This window comes from Helianthus annuus, chromosome 17 (genome assembly GCF_002127325.2).
Source record: "Helianthus annuus cultivar XRQ/B chromosome 17, HanXRQr2.0-SUNRISE, whole genome shotgun sequence".
In the NCBI taxonomy this organism is placed as follows: domain Eukaryota; kingdom Viridiplantae; phylum Streptophyta; class Magnoliopsida; order Asterales; family Asteraceae; genus Helianthus; species Helianthus annuus.
This window is the reverse complement of record NC_035449.2, coordinates 162,325,454-162,349,016: the sequence shown is the minus strand read 5'-3', so window position 1 is coordinate 162,349,016 and position 23,563 is coordinate 162,325,454. Positions and strand designations below refer to the sequence as shown.

The following is a 23,563-nucleotide window of genomic DNA, read 5'->3' as shown; positions in this document are numbered from 1 at the left end:
CGCATCTAAGACTTGCCTCGAGAAAGGATGCTTAGTCTTGTACAGATGTTAGATGATTCGTGTTACAACTATTCAGGTGTAACAACCCTCACTAAAAAAAAAAAAATTAATATTTAGTATGATAATTATGCACTAAGGAAACCCTAATTAAGTTTAGTATGATTAATTAATCAGTTAATCAATATTAATTAAGCTAACAAGATTAATTAAGCTAAGTAAGGTCTATTAAAAATAGATATATATGAGGTCGTATAAGAACGTTTAATATTAATAATAAAATATATTATTTTTTTTCCTTACTCCGTTTTTAATGAAACTTAGGTTAAAACGTAGATAAAAATATGCTCGTTCTAAAGACATATTCGTCGTTTTATAAAACGTTATATTTTAAAAGTTATACAAGAAAAACGAGTTAAGCAGCTGAAATAAAATAACTAAGCTAGCTAGCTAGCACGTCAAGCTAGCTAGCAAGCACGTCACTTAGTCCCACATCGACGAAATTATGTTGAGGTGCCTGCCTGCCTGCTTACTATAAATAGGAAGCTTAGGATTCATTTTTCTTTGCTCAATTCTCTTCTTCTTCTCTCTATACGTTGGTGTTCTAACCAATAATCACTCGATCGCTATTACGATTAAGTTTCCAAGCGATCAATATATCCAAAGAATGTTTAAGTGCCGCCCACATTGGGTTATGCTTTATCTATCGTCGGTAATCCGATGACTGAGCCGAAGCATTGTACTTTATCGTTGTCGATAATTCGATAATGAGCCGAAGTATTATACTTTATCGTTTGTCATTATTGATAAATGAGCTGAAGTATCGCACTTAGACATTCATTAGAAATTGAACTCGGGAAATTATCGTAACTGCTGTATTGATCATTAACCCGGTTTTTATGAAATTCGTTAAGGTTCGAATCTCATGACTACCGTTAAGGTTTGATTTGGGTTTTTACACCAATACGTATTCTATTCTGTTAAACTACCAAAAATACTCCCAACTACACCCTTACAATCAAACAAACTATAAAATCATCAGAAGATCCGGAATAATAAAGTGCATGCCTAATTATCGGAAGAAGTAGAATCAGGAAGTTTGTTAATTAAATCCTGCATGTTGATTTGTGAGTTATTCTTCTTTTATAAACTCTTTTCTCACAGTTTGTGAGTTGTTAACTATTTTACAATACTCCAAATTATTTTCAGAATTATAACTTACAGTGATTAAGTTTATGTGAATCACCAAGTTACAGCCGGTATGTGGGGTATTGTGCACATTACTTGATAATCGTCACCATTGGGGCAGCCATTGGGTGATATGACCATAATCACAGATACCATTGGACGTATGGGCCAATGGATCGAGTGGTAAAGTACTGTGGGTAGTTGGTTGATATCAGGATACATTGTAAAAGATCTTATCACTGTGAATTATAACAAATGTGTCGTTTTCAGTAAAATGAATAATTCACTCAGTATTTCCCGCTGACAAAATCTTTTTAAAACGCGTTTCAGGTAATTACAGTAGATTGGAGTAATGATTGGATCCGGCACTAAAAGACTTCAAGAAGTGGCTTATTTTATTAATTAAATCGAATTAAGAAATATTGTTTTTATTAAAAGCTACCTTTGTAAAACATGGAATTTATTCCATCTTTTTAAATAAAATCCGGTGCTTCTAAACTCTGATATTTTTCCTAACTCACGGTCCTGATGAAATTTCCGCTGCAATGTTTTTCAAAATAATCACCGGTACCACTGAACTGCTCACGGCACCGATTCCGGCTAGATGGGGTCGGGGGTCGTGACAGAAGGTGGTATCAGAGCTAAGCCACTACTTTAAGCCTATAAGTGTTGTGATAACAATACTTAAGCTTAAATATAAGAGTTAGGAAATTGCTATTAACTTAACTGGTAGCACATCTGATAGTATTTAGACTTGAACATAAGAAAAGATGCTTTGGTATAAGCTAAGCCACTTGTTTACGCAAATAGGTGTTATAATAATACCTAAGCTTAAACGGAAAGTTAGAAACTTAATATTATTTGATAGCACTCTGAATGATATTTAGACTCGAACTTAAGAATTTTGTCTTAATATAAGCTTCAAGATAAAATTACTTATATGAGTATAAATAAGTATAATTGGTATTCAATAAGAATAACGACTAGCAGGCAATAGCATTTAATTGCTATTTATTCTTGTTTATTGATATTACTTGGTTAAGAATAAAGATATATTATGGAAATATAAATTTCCTTAATTCTGGATAAAAGCCCTAATAAAAGAGGCACTTTTGAAAAGATACTATTTATGGGAAATAGGAAATTTTCTCCGGCAAAACTGGGTATAGAGTAGCAGACTCTCCAGCTTGTCCGGATATACTGAAATTACCGCTCCGGCGCGAACCGGATAAGACGGGATAAATGGTATGTCAAACCAGTAACAAGATTTCCCTAAATAGTATCATGACCAAATATCTAACTGGTTTTTGGGAATATGAATCTATTATATACATTTTGAAAGGTATGTATATTACAACATATGAAATATATAATATAGACATGTATATCTATAAGGAATTCCAAAAGTCAATTAAGAATAAAGCACAAGCATATGTATATAGATTTCTTTATCAGGAATCTTTCGCATATATCTTTAATTTTGATGTCAAACATTCTTTCGTTTGATCATCTACCTCGTAACTCGTGCAACAAAATAATACTGGAAACCCATTAAGTTGGGACACCATCAAAAATATAAGAATTTCCAATACGTTACCATAAACTACTAACGCCAGTAAGAAGCTGGTAAAGTTAATGCACAAGAAAACATATGAACCTTAAATTATACATCCATAGATGTCGAAGTTTATCACACACGACTTCCAAAGGCAAGATCTTTGAAAAATATAAATTAGGCACGATGATACCTACACTAATTCCATCAGTAAAAGAACTCCTAAATTAAAAAAAAATCGGCACTTTGCCACATGATCTTACAAACGATCAAAATGTCGCTGAGGTACGTTGGAACAATATTTCACAAACATCGGTGCATAGTCTAACCTGAGTCATAATTATTAGCACTACAAAAGAAGTCATATATTTTTACAAATCCCTGATTTCATTTCACTTCATTCGACATTCTCTGATAATGTTATTTAACAAATAGTTATCATACAAAATTTCAGATAAGAAGTTCTTATATTTCTTTCGTTGCAATTCTAACTTCTGCCTATAATAAGTTGACTTTCATGTTCTTTTAATGGTCATCATACCATAAAGAATTTTTTTCATAATAGCAAATATTGATCCATTTCGTTTCTTGTGTAAATCCACACGATACACATGCACTATTTGTTGCGCATGTGGTTCATTTGAGTTATAAGACCCTAGGAAGGCATCCTTTCAATTTGTTGTTTTATCAAAAGTTCAAATATCGTTCCACTATACTTGATCTTTGCATTGTAAACCGCGTTTTACAAAGCAATGACTCTTTAATATCGAATCAATGAATTTCTTGAAAAACTCGATTTTCTTTTTGAAGGGTATACATGGTTTCTGTTGTGATCATGTCCGAACTTCCTTATTAAAACTCGTTTTATCCAAACCCAGTTAACTTGCTCGCAATACGTACTCAATTCAAAGTCCCATATGATGGATTGAAACCATCATATTCAAAATAATCCTAACAAGCACTTCAATTCTCTTAAAACCATAATATGCTTGTTTAGTCTTCTAATTCATCAAATCATCTTTTTGATCACGATCACTTTATGATGACATTTTCACAAAATTAAAGATTACGCTAATCTAAGATTTAATTATTTATTTATATTGGATCCGCTTTATTGATTTATTTTATAAAAACAATCTTAACACAATTATGTGCTAAAATAATGATCCACCATTTCATGTCCTAATTCCGTAGTCCTTACAACCAATCGAGCCTTTCATGATATTTCTTACCTTTCATTAATCGAAAAACATTGTATAAACTTAATTGATTATATATAGAAACTTACAATATAGTATTTCTGTAATTAAAAAAATTTGTTAAAACCATTAAGGTAAAGAAATTATATTTTTACGTATAAAATTTTGTTTAAAGTATATTCTCATTTAAGTTTATGCATTTATTATTGGTAATTAATATTAGTTTTATTATTAATAATAATATATTAATAATAATAGTGTTAGTATTATTTTCAGATACTAAAGTTATTATCAGGGGCATGTATTGAATAGCCTAGCCTTAGTTAGGCATGGACTGGCCACCTATGCTTAAACAAGGCAGCACTAACCAATATCCGCCGTGATAATGACTAGTTAATTAAGTCATCATACTTATTTAGTAAATTTTAATTATAAAAATATTTTACTTTGTACTAAAAAGAAAAGACATATTTTTTTAAAACAATACCAGAATTAGAGGGACGAATAAAAAATATACAAATAATTATGTATCACATATTTTGTGATAACTATGTACTATAACACTCTAGCAAGAAAATAACCATGTAAGAATAATATAGTAGTCAGCGACTACATTGGGTTAGAAGAACATTGTAATACATAAAGAATCGTCACCATAACATTTGTAACTACATTTTACAACGCTATATGGTTTCAAAATAAAAATAAGTAATCACATAGAATTGACCTAGTGTTATATAAAATATTTTACAAATACTTTTACCCCTTTTATTCACAACTTTCATTTAAAAGTTATAAATAATAGTAATTCTTTTACAAAATCATAATACTAAAATATTTTGTGAATGTAATAACTCCATTACAGTATTTTGTAACCTATATTACATAGTTATTTTACATAATATAATAAGGATACTAAAATATTTATTTGAACCATTTATATATAGTAAAAATGCGAAACAAATAATATATATTACATTGGCTTTACAAAATATAATATAATGGTTAGTCATGTCAAAACAACTTATTTTTATTGTATTTCCATCTCTAGGACATAGCATGAAAAAAATATAGTCACTAATAGTGTACTATCACATTATTTCACAATTTAAAACAACTTGGAACTCTAAATAATAATACACTAACTCTATTGCCCTTTGGTGTATCTTTGCAATTCACTCATCTCAACACATAGAATTTTTCATATCATAATTTACTATTTGAAAAAAAAAAAAAAAAAAAATCATTTTTCATGCTCTTATTTTTGAACCCGTCAATTCTCAGTCTTTCTCAGTTGTCAATCAAGTAAGATTTCTTTTGATAAGGAATTTTAGTAATTCCAAAAATCCTACACATTTATTTTAAAATCTATTTATCATATATCTTTTGGCTTAAACCCAATTACCTTGAAAAACTATACCATTTCATCTCATTCGTTTAAACATTTCATCTTTTGAAATATCTAGATTCGCTTCCTTGAAACTCACAATTTCGAAAACGGTGAATTTATTCGGTCATCATTATTGAATTCTTTCAATCACTACAAACGCTTTGTAGCATCCGAATAGAGCTGTAGCCTGTGTTAAACCCTATTCATAAGTCATTCGTTTGATTTGTCATATTCTTGGTACAATTATGTACTTAGATTACAATACACTAAATCCTGTTGTCCATTACCATTTAAGTAAACAATACTGATTTTCGGATAATCATTAACAAATTATTTTCCATACTCCCATTTACCAATAGATATTTATCGAATCAGAATCTCCCTCAATTGATTAAAGTAAGTTCATTTTGAATATTAAATCCAACTGTTTCTATAAATTATTTTTATTTTTAAAATGTTCATACCCCTCAAAATATCTTTTGACTCCATTCCACGATACATTGCTTCTCCTAATTAAAAAAACAAAATTCCAAGAAAATGTCATCGTCCAAATCTCGAGGACGAGATTTTTATTAAGGTGGGGAGGATGTAACAACCCTCACTAAAAAAAAAAAAAAAATTAATATTTAGTATGATAATTATGCACTAAGGAAACCCTAATTAAGTTTAGTATGATTAATTAATCAGTTAATCAATATTAATTAAGCTAACAAGATTAATTAAGCTAAGTAAGGTCTATTAAAAATAGATATATATGAGGTCGTATAAGAACGTTTAATATTAATAATAAAATATATTATTTTTTTTCCTTACTCCGTTTTTAATGAAACTTAGGTTAAAACGTAGATAAAAATATGCTCGTTCTAAAGACATATTCGTCGTTTTATAAAACGTTATATTTTAAAAGTTATACAAGAAAAACGAGTTAAGCAGCTGAAATAAAATAACTAAGCTAGCTAGCTAGCACGTCAAGCTAGCTAGCAAGCACGTCACTTAGTCCCACATCGACGAAATTATGTTGAGGTGCCTGCCTGCCTGCTTACTATAAATAGGAAGCTTAGGATTCATTTTTCTTTGCTCAATTCTCTTCTTCTTCTCTCTATACGTTGGTGTTCTAACCAATAATCACTCGATCGCTATTACGATTAAGTTTCCAAGCGATCAATATATCCAAAGAATGTTTAAGTGCCGCCCACATTGGGTTATGCTTTATCTATCGTCGGTAATCCGATGACTGAGCCGAAGCATTGTACTTTATCGTTGTCGATAATTCGATAATGAGCCGAAGTATTATACTTTATCGTTTGTCATTATTGATAAATGAGCCGAAGTATCGCACTTAGACATTCATTAGAAATTGAACTCGGGAAATTATCGTAACTGCTGTATTGATCATTAACCCGGTTTTTATGAAATTCGTTAAGGTTCGAATCTCATGACTACCGTTAAGGTTTGATTTGGGTTTTTACACCAATACGTATTCTATTCTGTTAAACTACCAAAAATACTCCCAACTACACCCTTACAATCAAACAAACTATAAAATCATCAGAAGATCCGGAATAATAAAGTGCATGCCTAATTATCGGAAGAAGTAGAATCAGGAAGTTTGTTAATTAAATCCTGCATGTTGATTTGTGAGTTATTCTTCTTTTATAAACTCTTTTCTCACAGTTTGTGAGTTGTTAACTATTTTACAATACTCCAAATTATTTTCAGAATTATAACTTACAGTGATTAAGTTTATGTGAATCACCAAGTTACAGCCGGTATGTGGGGTATTGTGCACATTACTTGATAATCGTCACCATTGGGGCAGCCATTGGGTGATATGACCATAATCACAGATACCATTGGACGTATGGGCCAATGGATCGAGTGGTAAAGTACTGTGGGTAGTTGGTTGATATCAGGATACATTGTAAAAGATCTTATCACTGTGAATTATAACAAATGTGTCGTTTTCAGTAAAATGAATAATTCACTCAGTATTTCCCGCTGACAAAATCTTTTTAAAACGCGTTTCAGGTAATTACAGTAGATTGGAGTAATGATTGGATCCGGCACTAAAAGACTTCAAGAAGTGGCTTATTTTATTAATTAAATCGAATTAAGAAATATTGTTTTTATTAAAAGCTACCTTTGTAAAACATGGAATTTATTCCATCTTTTTAAATAAAATCCGGTGCTTCTAAACTCTGATATTTTTCCTAACTCACGGTCCTGATGAAATTTCCGCTGCAATGTTTTTCAAAATAATCACCGGTACCACTGAACTGCTCACGGCACCGATTCCGGCTAGATGGGGTCGGGGGTCGTGACATCAGGCCCTTATCAAGGCAGAATGATTTCAAATTTTAGACTATCTCTTAGCTTATTGTTCTAATCAATTATGTAGTTTCTTTGAAATCAAACATTTTATGGTGTTATCTGTTACAACTAGGCTTATATTGGTGATAAGGGCTTTGTTTGATGGCTTGAGATCCCATAGTGAAACTAAACGGGTAATCTTGATGTGTATCTTTTTTTTCGTCACATATCGTTGGCTCCGCCGCAACGCGCGGGTTTCCCACTAGTATATTGTTATGTATAACACCCGTCTCTTTTTAAACGTGAATATAATCATATAATACGCATTTTTACACGGAAATGAGACTCTACAAAACTTTGTTAACATTCATACATGTTAGAAACCTATCAATTTATAATTCTAAATGTTTACAATATTCACCATTTGCTAAAACAAAATAAGATCATCGCGGAAGCTTTAAATGACACGTGTTCGGTTCTTTTTTGGCGCTTGATCTTCATCCTGGACTCTTGATAATAACCTACGTTCAAAGCCAACTTAAAAGTTAGTTTTGATAATTAATAATGAGTTCAAACAAGTTATATGGGTCAAACAAACAAAACGAAACATAATGCCAGCTTTGTGTGCTCTCGCGGGGCGCGACAGGTGAGGGGCCTGTCTCTCGCGGGCTGCGACGCACGTCGCGTCACGCAACGGTGACTTCCATTCGTTGTCGCATAGCGCGACCACCCATTTTCGACAGCAGGTTTGTTTTTGCTGCTGCATTTCTTGCCCAGCTATGATTTCTAACCATATTCTAACCTTAAATCATCATAACTTTCGTTCTACTTACCCGTTTTATGTAATTCTTTTTCCTACGTGTCTATAATTTAATTACGGACTCACTTATCCATTTTGTTTGGGTTGAAATCCGGTTTATAGGCATATGACTCATAATTCCTTATTATACGAATAATTGACCCGTTTAGTCTTACATCGCACAACATATTGTGCATCAATAGTTATTTCTAAACATATTTACCCATATCCCGGGCTTATCAATATTGGCGTTTCGCGTCCATTCCATGGCTTGCGTACGCTATAACTTAGTGCTTGTTTTTTTTTTAAGTTTCAAACATGCTAAATCATGCATTTTCTACAAGTTAAATTTTTGGACTTTTGACCCAATATCAAAGGTTCGTTAAATCAAACTTAGTGTATCCATTACATAGTTTACGCACTCTATCAGCAACACATTATGTGACTTCAAGTCGCTTCATACCTTGTGATCCCCTCACTTAGGTGATCACTAGTTTGAGCTTGGTTTTCGATTTGATCTCGATTTGCCTCCTTGATTTGGCCAATTTATGCAAGTTAGGGTTTGAGCAAAGAACCTTCTTTGGCTCCTGTGGGATTCACGACCAGAACACACACTTAGGTGTGTGTTTTGGTGTTTTATTTTGATTAAATTAAAAACCTTTTTCACTTTTGCCAACTTTAGCCCTTTAACTATTCAACTTTTATAAAAGGGTGTTTTAACCAAGTTTTTCTTATTACTTCAAGACTTATGACTAACTAGATTATTTATTCCTAGTTATTTTATCTTGGCTATTACCGATAATTTAATTTATATATAAAATCTATATTTTTGGGGTGTTACATTATGCATAAAGGAGTTGTACTAGAGTCTTAGAGAGTTTTCAAAATAAATTTGATATTATACTTTTAACTAAAAAGTATTTGTTTTTTTTTTTTTTTTACTTTTAATCCAACAATATTCATCTTTTGCAAATTTAATCTCACAACTTTTTTACTTTCAACTTTGGACTTCTACTTTTCATGTTTCGCTAATTTTTTGTTTTTGTTTCGCTCGAAATGTTGCGAGTTCACACGGTGCAACGTGCGTATATGGTTCAACGTTTTTACGTTTTCTTCTAAATTTTGCGATTTAACACGACGCAACGGGCGTGTGTGATTCAACGTTTTTACGTCGTCTATTGTTTCCTGTTTGACAAGTTCGTCGTAATGCGCGGATTCTAAATTGACTTAGTTATTACTTTACATACTTTACGTTTCGGTCTACTTTTTTCACATTAACACGCCGCAACTTCAGTTTTATTGGTCGCTGTTGGTGGTGTGACATTGGTGCTATTTTTCACGGGGACATCCCCACCACAACGTGGGGGTTAATACTAGTTATCCTATCTCTATAGGGGGCTCGCTCCGGGCAGGTTCGGATCACTTTCATTCCTCAATTGAAGACGTTAGGTATATTTGATTCTAAAGCTTTACACTAAAAGGCAAGTGGAGGAGTTGGTTGATGTCATGGTGCTAAATATCTTTGTCTCTGGTTCGATACCTTTTGCTTGCACATACCTTTTTTATTTTCTTTTTTCTTTCTTTTTTCTTTTCTTATAATTGTTTCTACTAAATTAGTTTTCTGAAATATTATGCTGAACCGATCTGTCACAAATTCATACATTTTTTTCTTTTAATCGTATCCACCGTCGCAATGTGCGGGTACCGTGAAAAATAAGATCGACACCGACTAATAAACATCGGTTCCATTACATAATTGTCTTTTATTATGTATACGCCGCAACGTTAATTTTATACGTCCTTTTGTGCTTGCCCACGTTAGTGTCACCGCCTCAATTGTTAAGTTTAAAGTATGTTTCACGCTGCGAAGTGCGGGCTACGTTTGGTACTTTTCTTTTTTACCCCAACGTTGGTAGTTTCCGTTTGACCCCCTAACTTTGTGAAATCTTATTTTCATCCCCCCCCCCCCAAGCCCTTAAGTTTAGGAAGGTAATTTTCAACCCCTTAACTTTTATGAACTTTGTAAACAGTCACTTTGACCCCTTCAAAATTATATATAATCTAATTATTCTATAATACCTTCATTCGCTAACTTAAAAAAAAAAATCAATCTATTGCGTGCTTTTTTATATACGTGTTGGTATAAATTCGAGTTTATCTACGTTTCGATGTAAATTTTGTTTGCAAACGAATCAAGTCAATTATAATAGGTCTTCGTGCTTACATTTTATGTACGTTTCGGCGCAGATTTTGTTTTCATTTATAATACTTTTCATGCTTACTTTTTATGTACGTCTCGGTGTAATTTTTTTTTTTTTTGAAACGAGTCGGGTCAAAAATTCAGTTGGTCCACATTTTAACGTAAATGGTCGATAATAAATTATACATAGTCATGCTACATAATCGGTACAATATTCGAGTTTGGGCTGTTTGGCAACTTTTGAATGGTTAAGTGCTGAACCAGTAAGAGGTCAGGTCTGAACCATTAAGTGCTGAACCAATAAGAGGTCTGAACCATTAAGAGCCAGTATAATGCTTAACCGTTTAGAGGCAAATGTTTGACCAATTCAGATTAGAGGTCTTAACCATTCATACTTGGTATAATGCTTAACCATTCAGAGGCAAATGCCTGAATCATTCAGACAACTGCTTGCGAAACAAACAATCTGAACCATTAAGTGCTGAACCAGTAAGAGGTCTAAACCATTAAGAGGCTCATTAAGAGGTAAAAAAACAGCCCCTTTGTCAACATTTCGACATAAAATTGGTATACTTTTTCTTATAAATTTGAGTTTCTCTATGTTTTGATGGAAATTTGATGTACACTTTCATGCTTTATTTGGTATACGGATCGCATATAATAAATTTTGACTTTACGGTATAAATTCGAGTTAGTCTGGTCGCATATAATATGTTTTGTTTGTATGGTATAAATTCGATTTAATCTACGTTTGATCCAATCGCAATGATTATATAGGTTACATTGAGTTCAACCGGATACGTCGAAACGTTCGTTTTCATATGATTAACGCATCACATAACGTTTGGACTAATCCATTCGATTTTTGCGATGAACCCACGCCACAACGCGCGTGGGCATTATTATCCATATTAACATTCACAAGTGGCTGACGTCACCCGGGAATAGTGTTGTAAAGTGGTTGGTCACTTTGGCGGCCACTTTTAACTTTGTTTTTTTTTTATATATAATAGTTATTTATAGGTGATGTCAAATTACAATTTTATCCCAGGTGTAAAATTATGATTTCACCCTCGATTCAAAATAAAATTTTGTTTTTGCCCCTTGCTTAAATTTACGATTTTGCCGTCGGTTAAAAAATACAATTTTGCCCCCAGTTCAAAATAAAAATATGTTTTTGCCCTCAGCTAGAGTCCTGTCAAATTACGATTTGGTTCCCAGTTTAAAATTACGATTTTGCTCCCAGCTAAAAATTACGATATTGCCCGCAGCTAAAATATTACCATTTTTCCCCCATTTCAAAATAAAAAAAATGGTTTTGCCCTCAGTTCAAAATATTATTTTGCCTCCATTTTAAAATTACGATTTTACCTCCGCTAAAAATTGCAATCTTGCCATGGTTTTTTTTCTTTGAAAAAACCATGGTAGTGTTTTATTTTACTTTGTTGACTTAATTTTGTTTTTATTCATGCCAAATAGTTGTCTAGCACTCGCTAATTGGTCCAGACAAGTAATTGTTTTGCCCCCCAACTCTAAATTACACGCTTGTCATCGTTTTAGTTACTTTTTTTTAATTATAACTATGGTACTGTTTTCCTTTAATTGGTTAACTTGATGTATTTTTTTTATATCGTGTTATAGGTAGCATGTATAACTAACCGACATAAAGGCGTACATGTTATTAACCTAAGAAATACTCGGTTTAGCGCCGCGCCCCGCAACGCGGGCGGCGCATAACTCTAGCTGCCTAACACTGGCTCATTAGTCCTGAAAAATTACAGTTTTGCCCTGAGCACAAAATTACGGTCTTATTATCGTTTTTTTTTTTTCATTGCAAAATTATAGTAGTCTTTTTTTTAATTGATTGAGAATTATTCGGCATCGCCCCGCAACGCGGGCAGGGCATCTACTAGTTACTAGTATATACTTAAAACAAAAAATCGGTGGCAAGGCCACCGACATTCCACCGACCAAAATTACTATTCTGCCCTTCGTCCAACTTCCGGCTAAATTACAATAATGCCATACGACTGTGGGTGCTGTGTGTGTTGATTGTGCATGGTTTGACTGTTTCTGTTACGAACAAGAACCCAGGTCTACCATCATGCTCCCAACGCCATCATCACCGACTTTCGCAACCCCTTAGGGCTGTTAGATGGGATTCTCCGGGACGCGTCAGCACCGGAACGCCGTCAACACCTATCTACCTTAGAGTCGCCGGAACGCCGGATGGCAGGGGCGGACCTACCATAGTGGGAGGGGTAGCCCCGCTACCCTTCAACTTTCTGCCAGAAGTGTAAATTTTATATATTTTTGACGTTTTTTGGATTCCGATACCCGTGAAAAATAATTATGCTACCCCTCCTCAATTAAAAATAAAAAACGTGAAGTAAAGATGCTAAAAAAAATTTCCGGCAGCGGTGCTACGACTCTCCGACGAAGGTCGGCTGGTGGTCACTGTTCAGGGAAGCGTGAAGAAGAGAAAGACAAGCTGAATAGTATCTGCTAAACGTATTTAAACCAACACTATATTGGGTTAATATAGGCCTATTTAACAAGCCCAAATTATTATGAATATTTTATTGTTTTCTATAACCTACGGCGCCTGCGGTTTTGACAGTCTACAGAGAGATGATAAAGACAAGTCTTATGCTCTGTGAGTCTGTGACTGTCAACATGTTCTCTTCGTCATCTTTTAATACTCAAAAGTGAAAAACAATATGTAGTAAAATTTATTGAAGTCACTTGCTTTTAATTTTGATTTTCAGTTGCTAGAACTAATATTATATGTGCACAAACTTGTACAACTTAAAAAGACTAGGTCGGTGGGTTTTTCACCGGCTTTGCCTCCCAGTTTTCGTACTTTCACGATTTTGCAATTTTAGCCCCTTGACATCTACCTCATCTTTCAAACGTTGCCAGCACCAACCCTCTACTTTGCTTTTCCACCATTACCCTCTTAGCTCTTACACAGTTACGCCACCAACCCTCTTCTTTTACATTTCCACTAACACCCCTTCATCTTTTATGTATTTTCGCCGCCACCCCTATACTTTTACACTTTGTCTTTTTTAGACTTTGTTTTTTTACCCCTTGCATTATTATTCTATTTTTACAACCGTCCAACTTAAGAAAACTACAATTGTAACCCCTAGACTACAACTTGTTTACCTTTTTGCCCTTTGATTTTGTGGTACTATCCTTTATATCCCTAACTTTGTTATAGTTTCTTTTTAACCCCCAACTTTGTCAAATCTCATTCTTACTCCCTCTTAGCCCTTAAGTTTAATGAATGTAATTTTTAACCCCATAACTTTTTATGAATTTTGTAAAATGTCACTTTGACCCCTCGAGAGTTTTGACTTGACGGTATAAATTCAATTTAGTCGGGTCACATATAATATATTATGATTTTACGGTATAAATTCGATTTGCGTTATGTTTTGATCCAATCGCAATGCGGCTATATGTTACGTTGAGTTCAACCGGATACGTCGAAACGCGTGTTTTCATAAGGTTAGCGCATCACATAACGCTTTGACTAATCCGTTTGATTTTTGCAATGTACACGCACCGTAACGCACGCGGATCTTATTACTAGTTGATATCAACTTCGAACTTTAGCACATAAACAAATCGACAGACGCTCCATCTCTCTCTCTATTGATCGACGCTCTGGTCTGATAATTTCTCTTAAAATCAGGGTGGGTTCTTCTTCTTCTCTGGCTAGGGTTTCTCCTTCTTCCTGAATTATCGTTTATTCTTCTTCTCACTCAGGTTAGGGCTCTTGAAATGTGATACTGATTCATTAGGTTAAAATTCTTGTATATTTCTATTGAAAAGATTGACATAATATGGTTCGCGTTACTGTGAATCTTATAAATTCAAAAGTTAGGGTTTTTGTGCTTGTTAATTCACGATTTCATTCTGCATTGAATTCACCCCAAAATGTATGTATTTGTTTCCTGATTATTATTAAGTTATTCACCCCAAAATGTATGTATTTGTTTCCTGATTATTATTAAGTTTTTTTTTTTTTTTTTTTTTTTTTTTTTTTTAATTTTGAAGGGTGATGACTTGTTCATTAGACTCAAGTTATGATTACTGGTATTCAACATTTACTCAATACGATTACAAACTAATGGCAGGTAGACGAGCTGCGCCGCTACCCCTTTCTGAATAGCAAACCCTACCCTGCTACCCCTTTATTAAGTTATATTATTATTAACCAACTATATTAGGTTTGTTTATTGTCATTAGCACCACTTATGTGCAATACTTTTAACGAGCAAAGATCCTGTACAAAGCATCTTATCGTACAAAACGTCAATTTTCGTAATTATTTTAATCGTAATTACCCTACAAAGATCAAAATTACCTTATAAGATCATTCCTAAAGTAATTTTGATAATTACCCTACGAGTAAAATAATTATGAAAATGGCACCGTGTTTTTTTTTTTTTTTTTTTTTTTTGCTTTTCCACTCCATTTGTACGTTTTGTATGGTAAGATACTATGTATTTGATCTTTTGTCTACTTTTAATAGGACATCTGAAATTGCTGCATTATTATTTTGTTTTCCAAACATCATGCTGGTTTATTGTCATTATCACTTGTAACACTCATGTCACCAAGCATATGATGTCTTCAGATTATTTGATTAATGCATGTCGATTGATAGAGATGACTTCTGATTGTATTTTGCTTTGCCCATTTCAGGATTATCCAAATGTCTGACAACATACCATTCGAAATCCAAGTGGAAATCCTCAAAAGGCTTCCTGTCAAGTTGTTGATTCAATTCCGGTCCGTCTCCAAGACATGGAGGTCTTTGATCGATGGCTCTAGTTTTATTGCTGAATATGCCCGCCAACACACAGAGACACAACATATACTTTTACGGTATCGAGATTATCAACCTAATTACGAACTAAGGTATGTTTCCATTGTTGATGACGAAACCTTCCCTGGAAATAAAGTTTCCCTTACTCATCCCGTATTGCGTCAAATGTGCAAACATTATAGCATAATTGGCTATTCTCACGGCTTGTTTTGTTTCTACCATGAGGCTCAAGTGGTCTGTAATGGCCACAGTTTTGGAACGGGCAGGGTTGTTCTTTGGAATCCGTCTATTAGAAAATCGGTTGATGCTGTTGTGTCTAATGTGGCAGATGGGGTCACATATGAGACCGTATTAAATTTTGGGGTTTGTCGTGAGACTAATGACCCTAAGATTGTCAAGATCACACATCTTATTTGGTGGGGCAATATAGAAAGTGCAAGTCACATCCCTTGGCAAGTTGAGGTCTATACATTAAGCACAGGGGCTTGGAGAAGTCTAAGTGGCAATCTCCCTCGTAAACGGATTCACTTTGATTTTTCTCCAGAATTTGATAATTGTTACTCGGTAGACATGGGTGGGGTTCTTTATTGGTTAGCTGTTGATTGGGATAGCATGGATGGCGAGTCTTGTAATCTGATTATTTCATTTGATATGACAAGTGAAGAATTTGGAGAAGTAAACCTCCCAAACGGGTTAGCACACTCCCCAGATGGACATTGTTTGCGTGTGTCTAAACTAGGGGAATCTCTTGTTGTGTTTGAAGAGGCCGACCAAATGGTGTACAATGTATGGATGATGGAGGGTGATGTTTCAAAATCATTTACAAAGCGATTCACTTTGAATGTTAACGCATTACATCACCCACAAGCGATCCTGGGATTTAGAAAGAGTGGTGAACCTATAATTGAAATGTTAGAAAATGAAAATGATTTTGAACCAGGACGAGTTGCTGTTTATGAGCCCCACTCCAAGCACATGTATAATCTTGGGTTTGATGGAATGTCGTCGACATTTTTTGTGTATCCCTACATGGAAACACTATTATTGCTTGATCAGCCGAATCTTACAATTCACAATGAACCGGAAACTCTTAACGTTCAGGATGATTTGGTCGCGTAAGGTACATCACTTCATATAGTTTCCTTGATTTGTTTTAGATTGACTTCATCTCTTGTGACTGTCTCAATCTTCATCGGAAATGACATCACTGTAATCAATCATTTGTATACATCATAAGGATTGTTTTTTTCTCAGATCCTGCAAAGTGAGAAGTTATATGCAGATAAGCTACAACAACGACAAAGTTTGAATATATGGTCAACCTTGACCTGGCGGAAGTCAAAGGCTATTTCTTTTGTGATATGGGTCAGCTAGCTACATTGTGTAGTTTCATAAAAAATGTTGGGACATGCTCGCTCTGATACTGTAATTTCGAGCCCTATTTATTATGGGGTTTCTGGTAATTTGGATGAGACTATGACTGCAGTTGTTTTTTTTTTTTTTTTTTTGAAAGGTGGAGAGTCTACTTTGGTTGTGAGAGCAACTCCCACACCCCACAAACCGGGGGGCCCTAGCCAAGTCTGCCCAGACTACTGAGCCCGCGCTGGTAATCAGACTTGGTTACGGCTTTCCCCCGGAAACCGTTCTGCCTCCACACGAGAAGCCTCGTTAGAGTAACAGCCGGATGAAAACCGGGGGCGGGCTCAGGCTCAGGCCCACGGTCCTTTGTGTCCACGGGACTCCTCGCCCTCATTGCCCTTACCCCCAAATGCAACAGGTGGGGATCGAACCCGGGTCTCTAAGGAAACCCAAAGTTCTTTCCACCACTCCACTACAAGTGGGGGATTCTAACACGGGACTGCAGTTGTTACTGATATTGATTCTAACACTCATTTTAAGGGGCATAACGACCATATTTTGGCTGCGGTTGCTAATTTCATTAATAGTAATTCTCTTGATAATTAATGTTAGATTTCTGATGGCGACATGAACCCACCTGGTAGTGATCTGCATATGGTTGATGGTACCAGAAATCGGCTTGTAATATTGTATTTCGTTGAAATTTAAAACTTATTTTGTGTCGTTGAACTTGATTTTGGCTTGTAATGTATTAAGTGGAACTTACTTTGGATGTGTTTTTTGAACTATTGAAATATATTTTAGATTACTGAATTTTTACAGCTATGTATTAACTTTTCTTTTTAAAATCGAGCCAAACCAAGGTGAGTTAGATGATTGGTGACGTAACGTCTCGGCCGATTTGACAAGAGCAAATGGGATATCCTAGCATTCGTTTAAATGAGTTTGTTAAATGTGAAGTTATTTGTAAAAACTCAAAATTCATAACGGTTTAACAAATTATGAAATGGTTTAAAAGCTTTCGTTGTATATGTTATATGTTATATGTAAATCCGACGAAAGTGACACACCCTGATTTTGGAGTTTTAGAAGTTAGTATTAGATCCGTTAAGGGCAGGGATGAGCTTGGTACTGGTATGTGAGAGTAAAATTCGGTAAAATACTGGTACTGTACGAGCCGGTACCGAACCGAAAGCACTGGTACTAAAAACGTCAAAAAGTGGGTACCGATTCGGTACCAAAAATCGGTACGGGAAATGAAGTATCGGTACCAAATACCAATTGCTCATCCCTAGTTAAGGGGTTTTGGTTATTTAATAATCAAACATAAACGAGAATCCTTGGGACATGTGAATAGGATGTCCACTGGGAATGTTAAATGAGACAGATGCTAAGGGGATAGATATATTTGGATTATTTGTATAGTTATGTATTATTTTTGTTTGTTTTATATGTGTGTGGAATGAGGACTCACAATAATAAGATATATGATTATGGTGTCGTTTGTTTTTCGGGGTTTACTATAATTGATAGGCTGGGTGGTGTGAGACATCATTGCTTATTCATCTAAGCTAATTTCTTATCAATAGCGTCCTCCCAACCATACCATAGGCGCTATTCAAGGGACACTATTGATTGCTCGTGGTCGTAATGGCGGAGGATAACGAGATGATGGTGGTGAGGCCCGTGTTTTCAACCAATCATAACTTTTTGTTTTATTGTTTCTCTTTTTTCTTCTTTTTTAATAAGAGAGTTTTATTCCATTGCACGAGTGTTATTCACAAAAGAAGGCAATGAAGCCCCCTTGTCTATATGACACGTATGTGGCGCAATGAATCCTCTAGAGGCTCCATTCTATATCATCTAGCCTTGGTGCACAAAGTGTTGTTTACGTTAAAATTCGAGAAACTTAAAAGCTTAATTACCTTTCCTCAATAAAATACGTGTAGGATGGTTATCATTTAAATCAAAATTTCATAATAATTGATAATAAAATGTAATATTCAATTGAAGTTTGGTAATTTATAATAATAAATACAACGTATATATTGCATGCCAGGTTTGTGTATAGTACAAATAACCCAATAGTTGTTTGGATGTTCATTCACATTCACACACATATATGTATATATATTTAACAAAACATATGTTTGGCCAACATGATATCCAAAACACTCGATAAAAGTGATGTATTAAAAAATGGATACCTTACTTTGCCGGATAAAGGCGTTGAAAAAGATATAATTCCAATTATAGGTGATAACAATATGCCTGTTGAAGTTGTTTTGGTGAATGACAAAGATGGAAGAATTTTCAAACTGGTTTTAAACAAAGATGAGCTTCAAAAGTTCTATGAAGTTGTTGAAGCTTGTGAGTTAAATGCGGGTGATTTTGTTGAGTTCGATCCTTGGGAATTTTTCGATGGAAAACTACGTGTTCGATTTAAGTTCTACAAATTACGTTCTAGTATTGCATCATGAGTAAAATGATGGTGTCAAAGTGGCTACTATATTGAGATCAAGTCTAGTAAGATGTAAATTATTTATTTGATAAAGTGTTTTATGTTTGAATAAATATTGTTATTTCTGTTTGCTGTCACACCTTGCCAAGAGGGACTACTGTTATTTCTGTTGCTGTCACACATGTTTCACTAGAGTTATAATATGATTAATCCTTGGGACACTACTACACACATGTTTCACTGGAGGCTTGAAATTTTGTTCAGGGGGTATTTGTTTTAAGAAAAAAGGGTATTGATTTGAGATGGAATGGGGTAAAATTTTTCATGACTTTCATTTTTATTTATAGACACAATTGGGTTGCAAGTTGTAAATGCTTGTAGAGTTTTTTTGTCGAATACCAAATTTACAAGAAATAATACTTGTAGAGAGTATTTATTAAATAAATCTCATCCATTCAATTGCATTTCATCTTGAAATATTCTTTCTTGCAAGTATATATTTATTTATATTATTAGATTTTAACTTATTATTGTTCATAGCATTATTATTATTGTTGTTGTAAATTCATAACATACCAATTAATACACTTATAGCCTTTTAACTTTTCAAAAACTTTGCAATATGTCATTTTTGTAAGAACCGTTCGCGTAACTTAAATAAAATAAAACAAAATTTATAAAATAATTACAATATAGAAATGAGAAAGTCTAACCAACTAGTACAATTACAACTGAAAATAACCAAAGTACAAGAAATGTAGAAGAAGAAAGACTGAGGCACGTGTACACACGCTTCCCTTAAAACAAATTCCGAGTCTCCCAAGAGTACTTGTTTTATTTCCCAGGGTACAACAGCCGAAGCAGCGGTACTGCCGGAGTTCACCTACAACCTGAAGGTTACCTTGAAGAGATCAGAATGAAGATCAGTAGTAGAGAGAGAGTAGTTTGCATAAACTGTTGTGTTGCTGGGTTTTCATGGTGTCCTCTGCAGCAAAGTATGGAGCTGTATTTATACAGCTCCCGATTTGAAACAGGCAAAAACGAATTAAATGAGAGGTTTAAATTGCATTAAACGTCTTCAATGCAATTTAATACGTCATTTAATTCTCAGTCATAACCGTCTGACTTGGCAGTTTCGTTGCTGAAGTGTAACTGCATTTCTATTGAATGCTGGAAGCTTCTGCGCGCGCGCAAGAGACACTGGTGCGCACGCGTCCTTGAGCGCGCAGGTCTGCACGCTCATGCGCGGTGCGTCCAACTGGCTCACTGCCATGCGCGCATGCGCCACCCTGACTTAGGACCATGCGCGCGTGCGCCACGTCACCTGTGAGCCTCTACGAGCACGCCACACAGTCGCGCCGTATTGGCTCACTATGGTGCGCTGCGCACGCACAACAGGACCCATGCACCATGCGCAACCGCGCGCCTTCGTGCCACTTGTACTCGCGCGCGGACTGCCACGTCACGCGCTTTGAACCTGCACGCCACTTCACCACTTGGTCCTTGCAGCCTCTGTGATCCACCACACGCACGTGGTCAAAAATACAAAGGCGGCTCTCAAGCGTGCGAAGTGCAAAGTGCGCCATCAAAGCGCCACATTGCGCCTCCTCGCCCACGCCACGCGCGAGTGCTGGTCAGGGTGCTCTGCACCCTTCGCGAGGACACTTAGTGTGTGCTTCCATGAAACAATAAGGATTGAGAGTTCCACCTTAAATACCCATTTAAGTTCCATATCTCCTCCAATGTGGGACAAGGTGCTACTTTCCCTTTTGTTTCAGCATTCAATGTTTCAAACACCCAACTTTGAGCATCGACATCTTATTCATCTTAGCTCCGTTTTGGACGTGGTTTAGTTCGTTGCGAAGGTCTTCCAACATAGAACACAAACCCACAAATAAATACATAAAACCCGCTCATTTTATGATATTTATTTCTAGTCCAACATAGGAAAAAATCATTTTCCTATATGGCTATATTTGTGAAAAATGTTATTTTCACCTATTTTTCCAACAATTTTTACTCCTTAGAGTCTAACATGTTTTCTTTTTTGTATGTGTTGGTTTAAATACAAACTGGTTTACGTTTTTCGACGTAGATTTTTTTCCAGAGTTCCGTCAGGTCAAATACACTATGTTTTCGTTCTTATTTTTATGTACATTTTCAGTTGATCACTTGGTGTTATAAATTCGTGTATTTGTTTTATGTTTTCCTAGGTTTTGGTCATCGTTCAGTTAGCATGGTTTTACGCCTCGACCCACAACGCGGGGGCTTAAGACTATTATTATTATTATTTTGGCATTTATTGAAAAGAATTATTACCCAAATAAAATAAAAAATGTACGTAAATTTTGGGTTATTTCACTTTTTGATTTTTTTAATAAAAGAGTTATGTATAACTTAATGACCCGTTGATAGGAATAGCAATGTGCCAGGTTTGGGCTGGGTATTGGTAATCGTATACCCATACCCGATTATAAAATCGTGTCTCATACCTGACCTAATACTTGTTAGATATTTGTCGGGTAATTACTTGCCGGGTATCAGGCATACCCGCAGATATCGGGTATACCCGTTAATGTATAATTTTCATTTATATAAAAATTATTATAAATTAAAATATGATACATTACAAAAATATAATTTTGTCATAAATAAATAACAACATTACAATTTTTATAGGGTTTTATGTATATACTTAGCAACATACAAAATATAAATGTTATTATCTAATACGTATTCCTAAAGCAAAATTATATTTTCACATAATGAACCTACTAAAATAAAGCACTAATACACAAAAGGTTAAGGGAATATCTATACTCTATAATAAAAGAAAACAATAAAGGGACACGTGTCATTCATTTGAGCGTTCTCTCTTATTTAATTATAAATATTTATTTTCTAAGATTTATAATTAAAAGTAGTCATTATATCACATAATTAGTGATAAGATAGAGGAAATAACAAATTTAAAACATTAATATTGATTAAAGTATTAGATTCGTAGATTTTGAAACAAACCATAACAATCTTATAGATAATTTTTTTGAATTAATTATGTTTGTTGATAAACATTGCCACGTAATTAAAAGAATGTATGCAATAAATAAATAATCTTCCTATACTAATAAATAAAAATCTTTTTTGACACGTGTCACTTTCTCATGCTTTCTCACCTTATTTTTTTTATTTATCTATGTTAAATAACAATAATAATTTTAAACTAAAAATTAGATAAGAATAAATATATTTTTTTCTATAAATAATTTTAAACAAAAATTTAGATAAGGATACACCTTTTTTATAAAAGATTATATAAAAGAGAATTATATTTCAACTATAGTTTATCAAATCAATCGAGCCGACTTAAAAAAATACTAATATTTGTTTTTCTATAAATAATTTTAAACAAAAATTTAGATATGGATACACCTTTTTTATAAAAGATTATATAAAAGAGAATTATATTTCAACTATAGTTTATCAAATCCATCGAGCCGACTTAAAAAATACTAGCCATTACCATTTTAGTTATTCATAAAAAAATGTAAAAAATACTACCGAATTATATGCACATTTAATACGATTAAAAATTATAGTTTATTTTCTTTAACTATAAGGTAAGTTATTATCTTATAAATATTCAAAAAATACTTATGATGCACGAATTAAAATTAGTTTAAGGACCGAAGAAATTTATATAGGTCAAAGAGAATTTATTTCTTACGGTATAACTCATAAAAAATGATGAAATTAATAAAAATGTAGAGATCGATCTCCACCTTTTTGTACCATAAACTCTCTTGAATATAAAATTGAGATGAATGTTTTATCTATCGAAATAAACAAACAAGTATGAAGGTCCTTAAAACTAACTAAAATAATTGTATCTCATAATTTGAATGCATCATGAAAATATTATTCAACCCATGTAATACATCTGTTTTTAACTAATAGTAACTATAAAAAAACAAAGTAAAATGTTATATTAAGTAAATAGTATATCAACGTTCATTTTTGAAAGATAAATCATGAGGACTGTATGTATTAATATATGATATTATATTTTGTTCAATACACGGGTTTTTTTTAAAGATAGATCGTTTTTATTATTTATTATATAAATTTACACTTATACAACCCGTGTAATACACGGGGTTTTAACCTAGTAAAATTATAAATAAAAAACATCAGGTATATGCTTTGGGTGTATAGTGCAGATAAACTGTGATTTCTGGTAATCGAGTCGGGTATCTCCTATA

At 33.9% G+C, this 23,563-nt stretch overlaps 1 protein-coding gene and 1 long non-coding RNA gene across 3 annotated transcripts; both read left to right on the top strand.

Moving 5' to 3' along the window:
* Positions 1–32: 32 nt before the first annotated feature.
* Positions 33–7,849, top strand: LOC118489011. Its single transcript, XR_004885776.1, has 2 exons — positions 33–76; positions 7,657–7,849. It is a non-coding gene; the product is annotated as an uncharacterized LOC118489011 (long non-coding RNA).
* A 6,389-nt stretch (positions 7,850–14,238) lies between these two features.
* On the top strand, positions 14,239–17,451 carry LOC110922340 (F-box protein At2g21930). Of its 2 annotated transcripts, none has more exons than XM_022166661.2 (3): positions 14,239–14,316; positions 15,358–16,601; positions 16,736–17,451. In XM_022166661.2, exon 2 carries the CDS (start codon positions 15,368–15,370, stop codon positions 16,598–16,600), a length of 1,233 nt encoding a protein of 410 aa, XP_022022353.1. In that variant the 5' UTR covers positions 14,239–14,316; positions 15,358–15,367; the 3' UTR covers position 16,601; positions 16,736–17,451. The 2 variants fall into 2 exon arrangements, with proteins under 2 accessions (XP_022022353.1, XP_022022352.1); XM_022166660.2 differs by having other exon boundaries at positions 14,261–14,415.
* The last annotated feature ends 6,112 nt before the right edge of the window (positions 17,452–23,563 follow it).